The sequence below is a fragment of the Cajanus cajan genome, chromosome 10, assembly GCF_000230855.2.
Source record: "Cajanus cajan strain Asha chromosome 10, NIPB_CcT2T_4, whole genome shotgun sequence".
NCBI lineage: Eukaryota > Viridiplantae > Streptophyta > Magnoliopsida > Fabales > Fabaceae > Cajanus > Cajanus cajan.
Window position 1 is genome coordinate 36,747,478 of NC_138526.1, and position 13,875 is coordinate 36,761,352.

General features: G+C 39.6%; 1 protein-coding gene across 1 annotated transcript; it reads left to right on the plus strand.

The window, feature by feature from the left end:
- Window positions 1–381: 381 nt before the first annotated feature.
- On the plus strand, window positions 382–729 carry LOC145952475 (uncharacterized). The gene has a single exon (XM_083064834.1). The coding sequence runs from the start codon at window positions 382–384 to the stop codon at window positions 727–729; it is 348 nt and encodes a 115-aa protein (XP_082920960.1).
- The last annotated feature ends 13,146 nt before the right edge of the window (window positions 730–13,875 follow it).

A 13,875-nucleotide genomic window follows, 5' to 3' on the forward strand; every position in this document is an offset into this window, starting at 1 on the left:
CCCTACTACTACCGAGGAGCCCCAGGTATGGACTCTACACGTTGACGGGTCCTCCAACTCTAAAGGTGGTGGTGCATGTGTCATTTTGGAAGGGCAAAACCAAGTCACTTTGGAGCAATCCCTCAAGTTTAGCTTCAAGGTGACCAACAACCAGGCGGAGTATGAGGCACTTCTCGCAGGACTGAGGCTAGCCCGGGACCTCAGAGCCCGAAGAGTGAGTTGCAACAGCGACTCGAAGCTCATGGTGGAACAACTCAGTGGGACGTACCAGGCAAAGGACAGTGGCCCGACGAACTTCCCAGCATCTTCTGGGCGTATCATTGCACTCCCCAATCAACCACGCAAGAAACGCCTTACAGGCTAACTTACGGAACTGACGCAATGATCCTAGTGGAAGTCGGAGAGACATCCCACCGACGTCAAGTTTTCAATAGCGAGCAGAACGCTCAAGAGTTGGCAGCCGACCTCAACTTGGTTGACGAGCTTAGAGATGAAGCTCAAATCCACAAAGAAGCCTGCAAGCTCCGAGCTTCCCGAAGGTACAACACACGAGTGCGACCTCGCTCTTTTCGAGTTGGTGACTTGGTGTGGCGATTGCTAGGCGAAGCACGGAAAGACACGTCAGATGGGAAGCTTGCGCCCACTTGGGGTGGCCCATTCCGAGTTATAGAAGACTTGGAAAATGGAGCGTATAGACTGGAAGAACTCAGCGGGAAACCTATACCGTGAACTTGGAATGCTACGCATCTCAAGTTTTGTTTCAGTTAAACTTTGTACGAATGAGCTATGCACTCTTTTCCCGCCTCAGTCTTTTGTCCCAAAAAACAGAAAAATGAGTTTTGGCTGAGAGGGTTTTTAACGAGGCACATATTTTCGTCAATAAAGTAACTCATTCTCTCCTATTCACATTCTTTTACCTTCATCATTTTACCACAAAATGCTCTATGCTTAACGCGCTTATCCAAGGTCGAATTCGAACCTTGGTGAAATACATTCTGCTATAAATTCGAAGTCGAGTACGAACCTTAAAACGCCAAAATCCGAGGTCGAATTCGAACCTTGATGAAACACGTTCTACGCTAAAATTTGAGGTCGAGTACGAACCTTAACACGTTTGTTTTAGGTCGAGTACGAACTTTAACACGTCTATCTGAGGTCGAGTCCGAACTTCGGTATGATTAAGGTCGAGTTCGAACCTTCACAAAAATTACTCAACGAAAAATTTGAGGTCGAGTTTGAACCTCGGTATGATTAAGGTCGAGTTCGAACCTTCACAAAAATTACTTAACGAAAAATCTGAGGTCGAGTTCGTAAACGAAAAATCTGAGCTCGAGTTCAAACCTCGGTACGATTAAGGTCAAGTTCGAACCTTCACAAAAATTACTTAACAAAAAATCTGAGGTCGAGTTCGAACCTCGGTACGATTAAGGTCGAGTTCGAACCTTCACAAAAATTACTCAACGAAAAATCTGAGGTCGAGTTTGAACCTCTGTATGATTAAGGTCGAGTTTGAACCTTCACAAAAATTACTTAACGAAAAATCTGAGGTCGAGTTCGAACCTCGGTACGATTAAGGTCGAGTTCGAACCTTCACAAAAATTACTTAACGAAAAATTTGAGGTTGAGTTCGAACCTCGGTATGATTAAGGTCGAGTTCGAACCTTCACAAAAAAACTACTTGACAAAAAACCGAGGTCGCGTTCGAACCTCGGCATGATCAACTCAAGGTGAAGTATCACCAAGTATAAAAGCATACAACAAACATCGAACGTGTGTCTCAAAACGCACAAACAGCAAAAATCAAGCCTAAACACAAAGGCAAAGAAAAGCGCAAACGCAAATAGACAAAGAAAAATATACATATACAAGCAATGTTTCACAGTTCCACACTTGAATTCAAAACAGGAAAATAAAGCAGAAAAAATGTAGCTAAGCTGTTACAAATTTGGCCTACACAGAGACATTCTCGCTGGAGTTGTCCTCGACATCGTCTTCCTTGACAAGCTTCCCGAAGCGAATGACTTTCTCCACGTGCATGGCAGAAAGGTCAGATCCTGGCACGAGGAGCCTAGCCTGGCGAGCAGCCTTGAGGAAACCCTTCTTATGCTCAATCAGAACCGAGCGCTCGGTCTCCTCAAGCTTCTTCTCCAGCATCGCCTTCTCCGCCTCCAGCTTCGCGAGGTTTGTTCTCAGGGCGGCAATCTCCTCTTCCCTGCCACCGAGAATGACCTCATCGCGGAGATGCTCCTCAGCTGCCACAACAAGCTCGCCCCTCAGAAAGGTCACTTCGTCCTCTAAAGAGCAAACCTGACCTCGGGAAGACGTCACCTCATCTTCCAAGCTCCGCACCCGACCTCGGGACGACGCGATGAGCCCCTGCAGCTCACCCACCTGGGAAGCATAATTCACGTTGGAGCGCAGGGTAATCTCCAACGATTTCTGAACCCTGACGAGATCTGCCCTCGCGGCTTGCAGCTTGGCACCCTGCAATTTTGCTTCACTGAGAGCAGCGCTAAGGACCTTGTTCTCCTCCTTCAGGACCTTGTTTTCGTCCCTCAGGGGTCGAACTCGGCCCCTCAGTCTAACCAGATCCTCCTACTGCTTAGACCACCTATGCTTCCAGTGGTCCATAATGGGCGTAGCCTTCTGCAGAAGGACCTGAGCAGCATCAAAGCTCTCCACGGGCCCGACCTCCTCGATCATCTCTTGATCCTCCGAGCTTAGCGAGCCCTTGGGGAAAAACCTCTCGGCAGTCACCCCCGCACTCCACAGCGAATTCATGTCGGCGAAGGCACTCACGTGGTCTAGGCGCACATCAGAGCGGTCCTTCCCGAAGCGGTGAGCAATATATCGGCTCCGGGAGGCCCCCTGTGATGGACCTGACGACAGCACAGAGGCTGCAAGCGTCGCCATTGGGACCTCGGAACCCGACCCCTTACCCTGAACCTCGGTAGCAACAGAGGCGGCAGCCGACATCCCCTGCTCAGCAACAGGGACACCTGCCTCGGGCATCACCGAGCTCAGAGCCGCTAGGGTCTCAACAGCATCCCCCACCTTCAAAAAGACAACATGTTAGAGGACAAAAGAACAACATACAGGAAAACACGAAAACTGGGGTACTCACCACGGCGGCCTGGGCGACCTGCTCAGCAACCTGAACCTCCACCTCGACAGCTATCCCCGCCTGCAAAGAACTACATCGCATCAATTAACCAAGCAAAATCAACATAAAATAAAAATTAAAGAAAACAAGACACTTACCTCGGTGGAGGGAGCAACTTGCTCAGCAGCCGGGGTCACCACCTTGGCAGCCTGAGCAACAGACTCAGCGACCCGAGCCATCTCCTCAGCGGCCACTTGAGGAGCCTCCTTGGGCGGCGGACTCTCAGTAAGGTCCACCGCACCAGCATCAGCAGCCTTGGAGGTCACCTCCTCGGCGTCTAGAGGGACAGAGGTCCCCCCGACCTCCTTCTCTCCCCTCTTTCTTTTTCGGTTGACTTTCAGGGGGGAACACATCCTCCTCTTGAGGTTCGGGGACCACGAGCTCGGTAACGTTGTAGCGATGCTTTAGCTCACGCCACAAGTTCTTCCCCATGATGCCTACAGATAGGAAATAAAACACATCAGCGAAGAAAAATTACACAAACTCCAACAAGCTACCGAAAGACAAAATACTCACTCTCCAAGCCCCTCTCCCTGTACACCGAGTTCGCAAGCGACAGAACGAGCTTGCAATCCAGCGGACGAGGAAGCCTAGAAAGATTCTCAATGGTGGCCGCCACCGAAGCCGTCAATTGCAAGTGGTCCACCCCGTGAAACCTAGACGGTTTGGGGCACCAATAGAAAGGGAACTTCGGCAACCCGCCGAAGTAGAAACCCCCATCCTCTAAAGGGTCGACATCCACAAGGGCAACCCGAAAAAACTCTTGCTTAAAATTTTTATATGATTGGGCGTAAAGGGTAAATAGACCCCCATCCCTACTCCCACTCAGCGACAGCACGCCGTAAGGCGGAACACCTATTTTCAACTAGTTGTCACCCCATTTTCCCTACTGAAAAAATACAAAATGAAAGTATCAACTAGGGAGGTTAAATGGAGTTAAACTCTCCAAGTAACCTACCTCAAAAACAATATACAAACACTAGGAAAAAGCAAGTAAAGTGCCTCACAAATACAAAGGCAAAATAACCTATACAAGAGACTATTTACAAAATATATGAAAAAGGTCTTTAAGATCATCCCATTCCTCTTGGTTCTTTCAGTATATCACCTCTTGGATTCCTTGGCCTTGGCCATAGTCTATCATCCCCTCCCTCTTGAAAAGGATTTGACCTCAAATCTCGAGGGTCCTCATGATTATTGGCCATACCTACAAATATATAATAAAATTCATTAGAGGTGATATTTTCAACAAATAAATGTGAAAGGAATATCCTAGAAGGAATCCTTTCATGGAACCTAAAGAAATCAATGACACTAGACCTACTAATATAATGAATAGGATCCTCTCCTAAACATAGACTAGGTATATTATTAAATCCTAAAAATGTGCTAAAACTAAAACTATAGCACACTAAAGACTTAATCCCAAAAACTAAAATATCTTGCCTAAAGTACCCTATGTGGTAACCTAGGCATTTCCTAGAAAACAAGGAAAATACTATTAAGAAATTTCCTAAACAATTTTGGATTATATTATTTGTTGGATAGTTATGAAAAGAATTCGTCACAAGGAACCTTGAAGGTTCATATGTTATATCCAACAAATAATATATTCCATAAATTGGGTGCATTATTGACACAACTAAGGTAGGACAAGTCCTACAAAAAGGAAGGCTATCTACCTTGGGCACCACCAAGGAAGTAGCATGAGAAGTAGAACTAAATGAAGTCCACTTCTCCTTCACAAAATCTTGAAGTTGAGATTCTTTTTCTTTAAAAATAATGGATTTGTGAATCTCTTATTCAAGACTAGTGGCAGCGTGAGGGTAAGAGTTAAGGTCTTTATGAATAAAAAGAGTAGTTTTCATAGATTCTTTAGTGATAAAGCAATTCTCTTTAGACATAATTCCCTTAGAGGATATTTCTTCCTCTTTACTCTTCCCTACCTTTTCTCTTTTTCTTTTGTTTTTCATTTGTGCTTGATCCTCAGCCACTTGTTGAGGTGAAAGAGGATAAAGTACAAATTTCTTTTCCTTGTGAGTGAAGGAAATTTCATTAGTAAGACCATTATGTATAGTTTTCTTTTCAAATTGCCATGGTCTTCCTAACAAAATATGACAAGCTTCCATTGGTACTATATCACATAAAACTTGGTCCTCATACTTCCCAATGGAAAACTTGACCTTCACTTGTTGGTCAACTACTATGTCGCCATCCTTATTAAGCCATTGCAAATGATAAGGTTGAGGATGTGGCATAGTAATTAAACTCATCTTTTTAACCAACCTAGTGCTACAACAATTGCACCATGAACCACTATCAACAATGAGTGAACAAGCATTATTTAAAATATTACATCGTGTATGAAAGATGTTCTCTCTTTGTGATATGGTACCACTAGGTTGATTATGAAGGATTCTCCTAAGCATTAGGAGCTCTCCTTCATAAGGATAAACTGGCTCCACTTTGGTCCTTTGAAGCTTTGTTTCAACCTCACTCTCACTAGAAGAGGAGGTAGTAGTCTCTTCTTGACTACTATAAGTGTCATGCCCCCTTAAGATCATGACTTTCTTTGTAGGGCATTGAGAAGCAATGTGGCCTCTCCCTAGACACTTGAAACATTTAATATCACTAGTCTTTGTGCTAGTGTGTGGAGTGTGGGCACCTTTACCCTTCTCTATGTTCTTATCCTTATTCTTAGCTAATTCCTTGGAGGGTTCTAAAATATTTTTCTTTTCAAAAGATTTTTCCTCCTCCATGTAGTCTTTCTTAAGAGATCTAGAGTGGGAGCCTTCTCTTTTAAAAGAAGATTTTCTCAACATTTGTTGTTCTACCCTTACACAAAGTTGGACTAAATCATTTAAGTCCCTGTAGGGTAGTAGCTCCACTTGGTCTCTAATCTCTAAATTAAGACCACTTAGGAATCTAGCTACAGTGGTGGCTTTCTCTTCCCTAATACAAGCCCTCATCATTAAAAGCTCCATTTGTTGCCTGTACTGTTCTACAGACAAATCCCTTTGTTGGAGCCTTTGGAGCTTATTCATAAGCTCCCTTCCATAATAGGTGGGAATGTGCCTCCTCCTCATTGCACTTTTAAGATCATTCCAATATTGAATTGGAGGATCATTGTGGAGGCGTCTCTCTCTTTCTAGGGCTATCCACCAATACATGGCATGCCCTTGGAAGCTAAGGGTAGCCAGAGGGACTTTTCTCTCTTCACTCACCCTATGGCAAGCAAAGAGTTGCTCAACCTTCATTTCCCAATCTAGGTATAACTCCACATCATCTTTGCCAAAAAATTGGGGAAGGTCAACTTTGACTTTCCTTGGCCTTGTGAACCTCCTAGGAGTATGTTGGTAGTGATCCCCTTGATTCATGCTTTCATTAGGGGATGTGTATTGGGAATGTGAGCTCCTACTCTTTTTTCTGTTTCTTCATATCTTCTTTCAATTTTTCTTCTTCTTGTCTTAAAATCCTCAATTCTTCCTCTAAATAAGCAAGTTGTCCTTCTCTTTCAATCTTTTCCTTCTCTCTTTGAATGGACTCTTGCTTTTTCCATAGTTTAAGTGATTTGAGCTCTTTAGTGATATATGAAAGACTTTTTGGAGAGCCATCACTTTCACTATGGGAGGAATCTTGAGACATTTTAATTCAAGAAAATTTTTCACACAAAAATAGTTTTTATGAAAATAATATTTTTTTGAAGTGCTTTAGACTTGGCACTTGGAGGTCTAAGAGTACAAATTGAACTTTGGAGGGAGGTGAGCTACTAAAGAGCCACTTAATAACCAAGTCTCTTCAAGTAAAAATCTCTAAACCCCCTTGTACTTTTGTCTTGCACAAAACAATTTTCACAAAGAAATTTTCTTAAAGAAAATAACAAGCAAGTGCCTATGTGTACAATTTATAAGATGCTTGAAAACATAAAGAGCAAGAAAACATAACTTGCTTGAAAACTTAAATGACTGAAAACATAAATTGCTTAAAACATAAATGACTTGAAAACATAAACTAGGCGTTGAAAGCAATTAAACCTAAGTGAGAGCTTGAAAGGCACCAAAGACCTTCAAGGACCACTCTCACAAGTACTAAACGAAATTTACTATGAGAACTTTTAAGGAGAGATGGAGATACACCAAAGGCACTCCAAGACACTCCTTAATAAAGGCCTTGTACAAAAAATTTGGAAAAACAAAATTACAAGAAAATGAAATTCAAATTTTCTTCAAATGAAATGCAAATTCACACTCCAAATGAAATGTAAATTCACATTCAAATGAAATTAGTGGCTGCACTAAATTTCAAGGAAAACAAATTAGCCACTAATTTAGAAACAAATTTAGAGACGGATTTTGTAAGGAAAACAAGTTTTAGTAACCAAAAATTCCGTCACTAAAATTTGTCACTAATTTTCACAAAATTTTTTCACAATTAGCTTTAATTCTTCTTGCTCCAATTCAGCCACCAACTGCAGCCTCACAAGGTGTTTCACTCCTCTTTTTAGAAGCAACCTTGATGTTAGTCACTTCTAGGTGTTTTCAAGAGCCTAGCCACCAAGAGAGAACAAACTCCCTAAGCAACCACCAAAGCCTTCAAGTGGATGTCCTTTGCCTTGGCCTTCTACACCTTTTAAGAAGCACTCAACCACCTTCAAGACTGGAATATTAGTGCTAAAACTGAAAATGAACAATTTAGAATGGCTACACCAAATGGTAGAAGAAAATGAGACAAGACTAGAAAGAATTCTACAAATTTGACAAGCAAAAATTAAGGCAAATTTTGAAAGCTAGCACACAAAGAATAACCTAGGAAAGGCACTAGAATGGATTACAAAACAAAAGCTAAGATTAACAACAAAAATAAGACACAATTGATGTGGTTGGTCACAAAATATAGATGCCAAAATATTACTAAATCCGAGAGCTATACATCACAAATTTTCACTCCTTTTTGGCTTTTTCTTTTGCTATTTCTTTCTTTTTCTTTTGCAAAATATTTTTCTCTTATTTTTCTTTTGATGTTCAGGAGTTTCAATGCCTTTTAAACACTTAGAAGTCTCGGATTTAATGTAAAAATACTGCAGCAAAAATTTTACACAAAACAAGAGGTGTTTTCATGCATTTTTTTTAACTAGTGCTTCACTATTTTGTATTGTTTTTAGGTCAAACTTTTAAGCACTCATTCTTTTGTTTTTCTCATGCATTTAAGACACTCACACCTCTGTTTTGTCTCTGTTTTAAGGCTCAAAAATTTGCACAAGGTGTCAGCCACAACACAAGACTCAAGAAAACCTAATAGGAAAGTGTTTATGAACTTTTCTTGACAAAACTTTTATTAAGACATAATAGAAACCTAACTCTAGGAAATTTGCTAGAACTAATAGCAAATTAGGAACTCAATTATGTAAAACAAAAGCACATATAGTAAGGTACAGATTTAATAAGAAAAGACACACAAATTTTCGGATACAAAGACACAAAACAAAATTAGGTCAAACAAGCTAGTCTAGGAAGTTTTAACATACAAAGGACTACACATGACTTTCTAGGACAAAACAAGTGATTCAAAAACAAAATCTATGCAATATGAATGTTGTCCAATCACGGACACATGTTATAGAATGGAGAGACTCAAGCAAAAATTAAAAACGCACAAGAACAAGAGTACCTAAAGCACAAAACAATTGATTCACGGATTCAAAGGAACAAGCAATAATATGAATCAATTTAGTTCACATATGACATATAGGATCCATCAAAAAAATTATTAGAACTAGATCCTTGAAGCAAACACAAATTTAGACATGTAATAGGAGGAAGATACAACACGGATTCAAGTAGAAAAGTTTGGAAACAAAACCTCAAGAGCACTAGGCTTTGATACCAAAAATGATGGAACTAGTTGAAGTAGATTGTGATTCCTTCAATGATTCCATGCTAAGGACCGAAATGCCTTGAGGTTGACCTTATGATAAGTTCGAATTCTCCTTGAAGAAGTCTTCAATGGAGGAGAAGCCTTGGAAGGAGGTTCGGTTACTTCAAGCTTGGAGTAGAAGCTTGATGAACCAAAAAAAAGTTTGAAGAAACTTTGAGGGAAAACCTAGAGTGGAGGTTCTCTACGGTTTTAGGGACACTTGAGTTGAGAGAAAATCTGATTTCATTCTCAAAAATGTTCAAAAGTGTCTACAAATGAGGTAATTACAAATATATAGGGAGAGGTAGCTTCTAGGAGAAGCTAACCTTAACCATGGTTCATTAGGAACCATGGTAAGGTAAGCTTTAACTCCCACGGTTTAGCTAGCTTGTAGGAGAAGCTAACCTTGACCATGGTTCACTTAAGAACCATGGTAAGGTTGTCTTAACCTTCCAAGGTTTAGAAGCTTGCAAGGCAAGCTTCAAACCTTGAAGAGTAACAAGCTAATTTCGACCAAGAACAAGGAAAAGAGCTAGGCGGTCTTGGTTCATGTTTACTCCTTGAATTAATTCAAAAATGTTTGATTTGGTTTAGTTAGGTTCATCATATGATGATGAGACCTAGCTAAATCAAATCTATGAAAAATTAGGAGCAAAATGAGTCCAATATGCAAAATTTTGCCTAGGCCCAGTTCTGGCCCAATTACTTGTTACACTCTCAAGCATTGCTAAATGTCACCCCCTTTTCCCTACTGAAAAAATACAAAATGAAAGTATCAACTAGGGAGGTTAAATGGAGTTAAACTCTCCAAGTAACCTACCTCAAAAACAATATACAAACACTAGGAAAAAGCAAGTAAAGTGCCTCACAAATACAAAGGCAAAATAACCTATACAAGAGACTATTTACAAAATATATGAAAAAGGTCTTTAAGATCATCCCATTCCTCTTGGTTCTTTCAGTATATCACCTCTTGGATTCCTTGGCCTTGGCCATAGTCTATCAGTAGAAGTGAAGAAAAACATGAAGGGACACCTCTATCCCTAGGACTGTACACAAGACTTGAAATGCCCTAAAAAAACCCTAGCTATTGGGGTGCAGCTGGCAAGGAGCCGCGTTGATGTAATTAAAAAAATCACACTCAAACTGAGTGAAAGGAAGACAGACGCCCAGGTCCCTGAAGAGACACTGGTAGACATAAAAATGGGGAGGGTCAGTAGACCTCCCCATGTACACACCCTCACCGGCCGGGCAGGGTTCGAGCCGGATCATCCGGGAAATGGAAGGGTCACTTATTCGGTGCGTTCTCCAAACCGTGTTGACCTCCAGAAATGATCTGAACACACTTTGGACCCCCCTATTTCGCGCTTGACCCAGTCATAACCAGGGATGCCTGGCTCCAGGTCCTTGGGCGGAGGCGGGTCCTTCTTCTCGACAGCGGCTTTCCCGGTAGCCACCTCCTTCTCGCGCGCCTTGCCCCTGGCAGGCGCAGAAGAACCGGCACCACTTCCACCAGCCATTAAAGAAACAGGAAGACTCGAAGAAGATTTAGGAAGAAGAAAAAAGAAAACTGTAGAAAGGAAGTACCTGGTACTCTTCCTCAGAAAACAACCCTAATAATGACGGGGTTACCGGAAACGATGACAGAAACTGTGAAAATGGAGACGAACGGAAGCAAGAAGGCAAAGAGAGCTATCATACTCGAGAAGCCAAAGCAAGAAAGAGAGTAAAGTGAAAGGGGAAGAGGCGCGAGGGAGAGAAAAGGGTTTCTCCCAAATTCAAAATGGTCATGCCACGTGTCATCCCAGGGACGCGTCTGGTGACACATTAATTGAAGAACAATTATGACAAAGGCAAACCATCATTACATAACCGTCACTCCCATTAACATGCCACTTGCACGTTCTCGGGAGATGATCAGTTATGACACAGGGCATCTCAACAAGCACGCGTACGCGAGGGGTCACAGCCACTTGACGAGCTCAGTCTTAACTCCTCGACCTACGGTCTTCGGAGCTCGAGGGGCTAATGTACTATCCGTACTGCAAGGCCGAGCTCTCAGCTCAGCATCGCAGCGCATGATGACCTCGGATACGCGTTGCGTGACGTCAGCTCGTCACTTAACCAGATCATAACTGATATAAGGAGATCTCGGTCCAGACGAGATCTGCTATCTAATTAGATCACAACTGATCTCAAGCCCAAGGCCCAACACAACCCTAATCCATACTAAGGTACGTGCATTACTTATACGAGACATACACTCATACAAACCCTAACTTTAGCATCAGAGTCTCTTTTGCAGGTACCACTCCCATCTTGGAACATCAAGCGTACCAGCGAAGGAGGCTCACCAATCTTACTCGGAGGATCATCTCTACGACAGATTTTCGGTAAGAACAGTTCCAACTTTATATGATGTCATGTTCTATGTGGATCTAAACCTCTTGCAAGAAAAAAAAGTATATTCATAATTTCATATCAGTATAAAATTTTGAGCGTTAATTTCTGAGAAGTCTACCTGCAAGGCTGCAACATATATAAATCACATGTTTTGTACGAAAGTCAATTATGAACATTTTATGAAAAATGTTTGATCTAACTTTTTATTTTAAGGAAAAAATTAAGCTCAAAAAAGTTGAGCTAAACATACCTTAATGCACTGTTTGAATAAAGAGAGAAATGGGAGGAAAGAAACATGAGATAAGAAAAAATATGTAAAAAAATAATGAATTGATGTTAAGGATATTTGGATTGGAAAAAAAAGTGTAAGAGAAAGGAAAGATTTTTTCTTCTTGTAATAAACTTAATACATACTTTAGGTTATATATAGAGACTAGAGAGAGAAATGCCTTATATATATGGACAAATAAACTTAACACACACCCTTATTATTTAAAGAAGAAGAAAAAAAGTCGGCTTTCAAAAAAAAAATTAGGTCTCACTTATTTTCTTCCGACTTTTCTTTTCTCAATTTTTATTGAACTAACAGAAGGAAAAGGAAAGGAAGCAGAAAAAAATAAATAGAAAAATATAAAAGAGAAGAAAAAAGAAGTGAAGTACATAAAAAATAGAATATACATAAAAAAATTGTTATAAGACAAGTATAAGGAAAAAAAAGAGAGTTAATTTCTTAAAAATTAATTTAAAAATAATTAAATATTATTTATTTATTTATTTATATTATAATAATAATTTTATTTATTATTATTTATATATTAAGTTATTTATCATATATATATATATATATATATATATATATATATATATATATATATATATATATATATATATATATATATATATATATATATATATATATATATATATATATATATATATATATATATATATATATATATATACAACTTACAACATATCTAGGTGATTATACAATAGTTATATAAACAATATGTAAGTCATATATATAAAGGGAAGAAGGATAAACCATTAAAAATAAAAACTCTCATCAAGTATATACATACATTTTACAAATATAAATACATTATATAAATACATAAATGCACACAAGGTAGACCCTACATTGGTGGTCAATGCCTATATACAACTTGACTACATTGTAATAGTCCATATTTGGCGTGATTTCAATCTGTGATGATTCTCTCTCCCCATGTCCGATGTCACCAATCTTGCGCCTAATATAAGTAAGACAAATATCCCTCTGTAGAATCATGTTTGACGCCTTGAAGACATGCTTAATGCGATATCAAATTTTGCACTTGTGCAAAACCCAATTTTGGTCATTCCATGTGAAATCCAACAATCTAACAACATGCAATATGAAACAACACAATTGTATCATATAGAGTCCAAAAACAACATAAAAATTAACATGCAACTAAGAATTTAGAAGAATCACCATCTACTTTCATAAGCAACCCTTTAGATCATCTCAACTTTACTATTCATCACACATGGATTTCAAACAACATTAGTTAGGAATCTAGTGATTCTAATCAACATAATTCATCCTACAACAAGGTTATCCAACCATCAATCTTCCCTTACCGCTTGAAGAACTGAAATCAAGGAAAAGAGGAAGGGAATAATAAAATTGCATGACTCCAAACACGGGAACTTCAACTCTACCATTTTTTGAATTTTCAACACAACAACTCATATCATCTACAAGAAGTAGAAAAGGAAGAGTTTCAGAAGAATAAAAGGATGAGATTTTATTTTCTTAGAGAAATTCTCACTAACTTCTCTCTAGGATTTTTGAAAACATAAGTTATGAGGTCTAAAGCTTTAGAAAATCCTTTTATACCTTTTTGAGCTGACTCCACCTATCTCTAATCAAGCTTCCTAGAGATCAACTTACTCTAAGGGTCTCTCGGCCCCAGAACTCTCGACAGTGTTTGTTAATTAAATAACAAGAGTTATGAAATTAATAATGTTACATTATGCATTTTTATTATTTTAAATAATGTTTTTTTTTCAAATCATTATTTAGACTCATGGACTAATCCGTTCATCCTTGGGTTTTGACAGGCCAAGTATAGACTTGAAAAAACAAATTCAGTTACTTAATTTACAGATCGAACTTGTTTGACTCATATAAAATGTGAGTTTCACGAGCCGAGTCTTAAACAAGTCAAAGTGGTCCGTAGACCCACCCCTATATATGTATGTGATTAACCTATACATAAATCAACTCTTCTTAATGAGGAAAAATTTTGTTGTAGGTCCCATCGATGATTATCACTCTTTCCACCCACTCCAACATGTGTAAACAATGTTTTTTTTCATGCTCTTCTCACCTTTCCATCCAACTATTG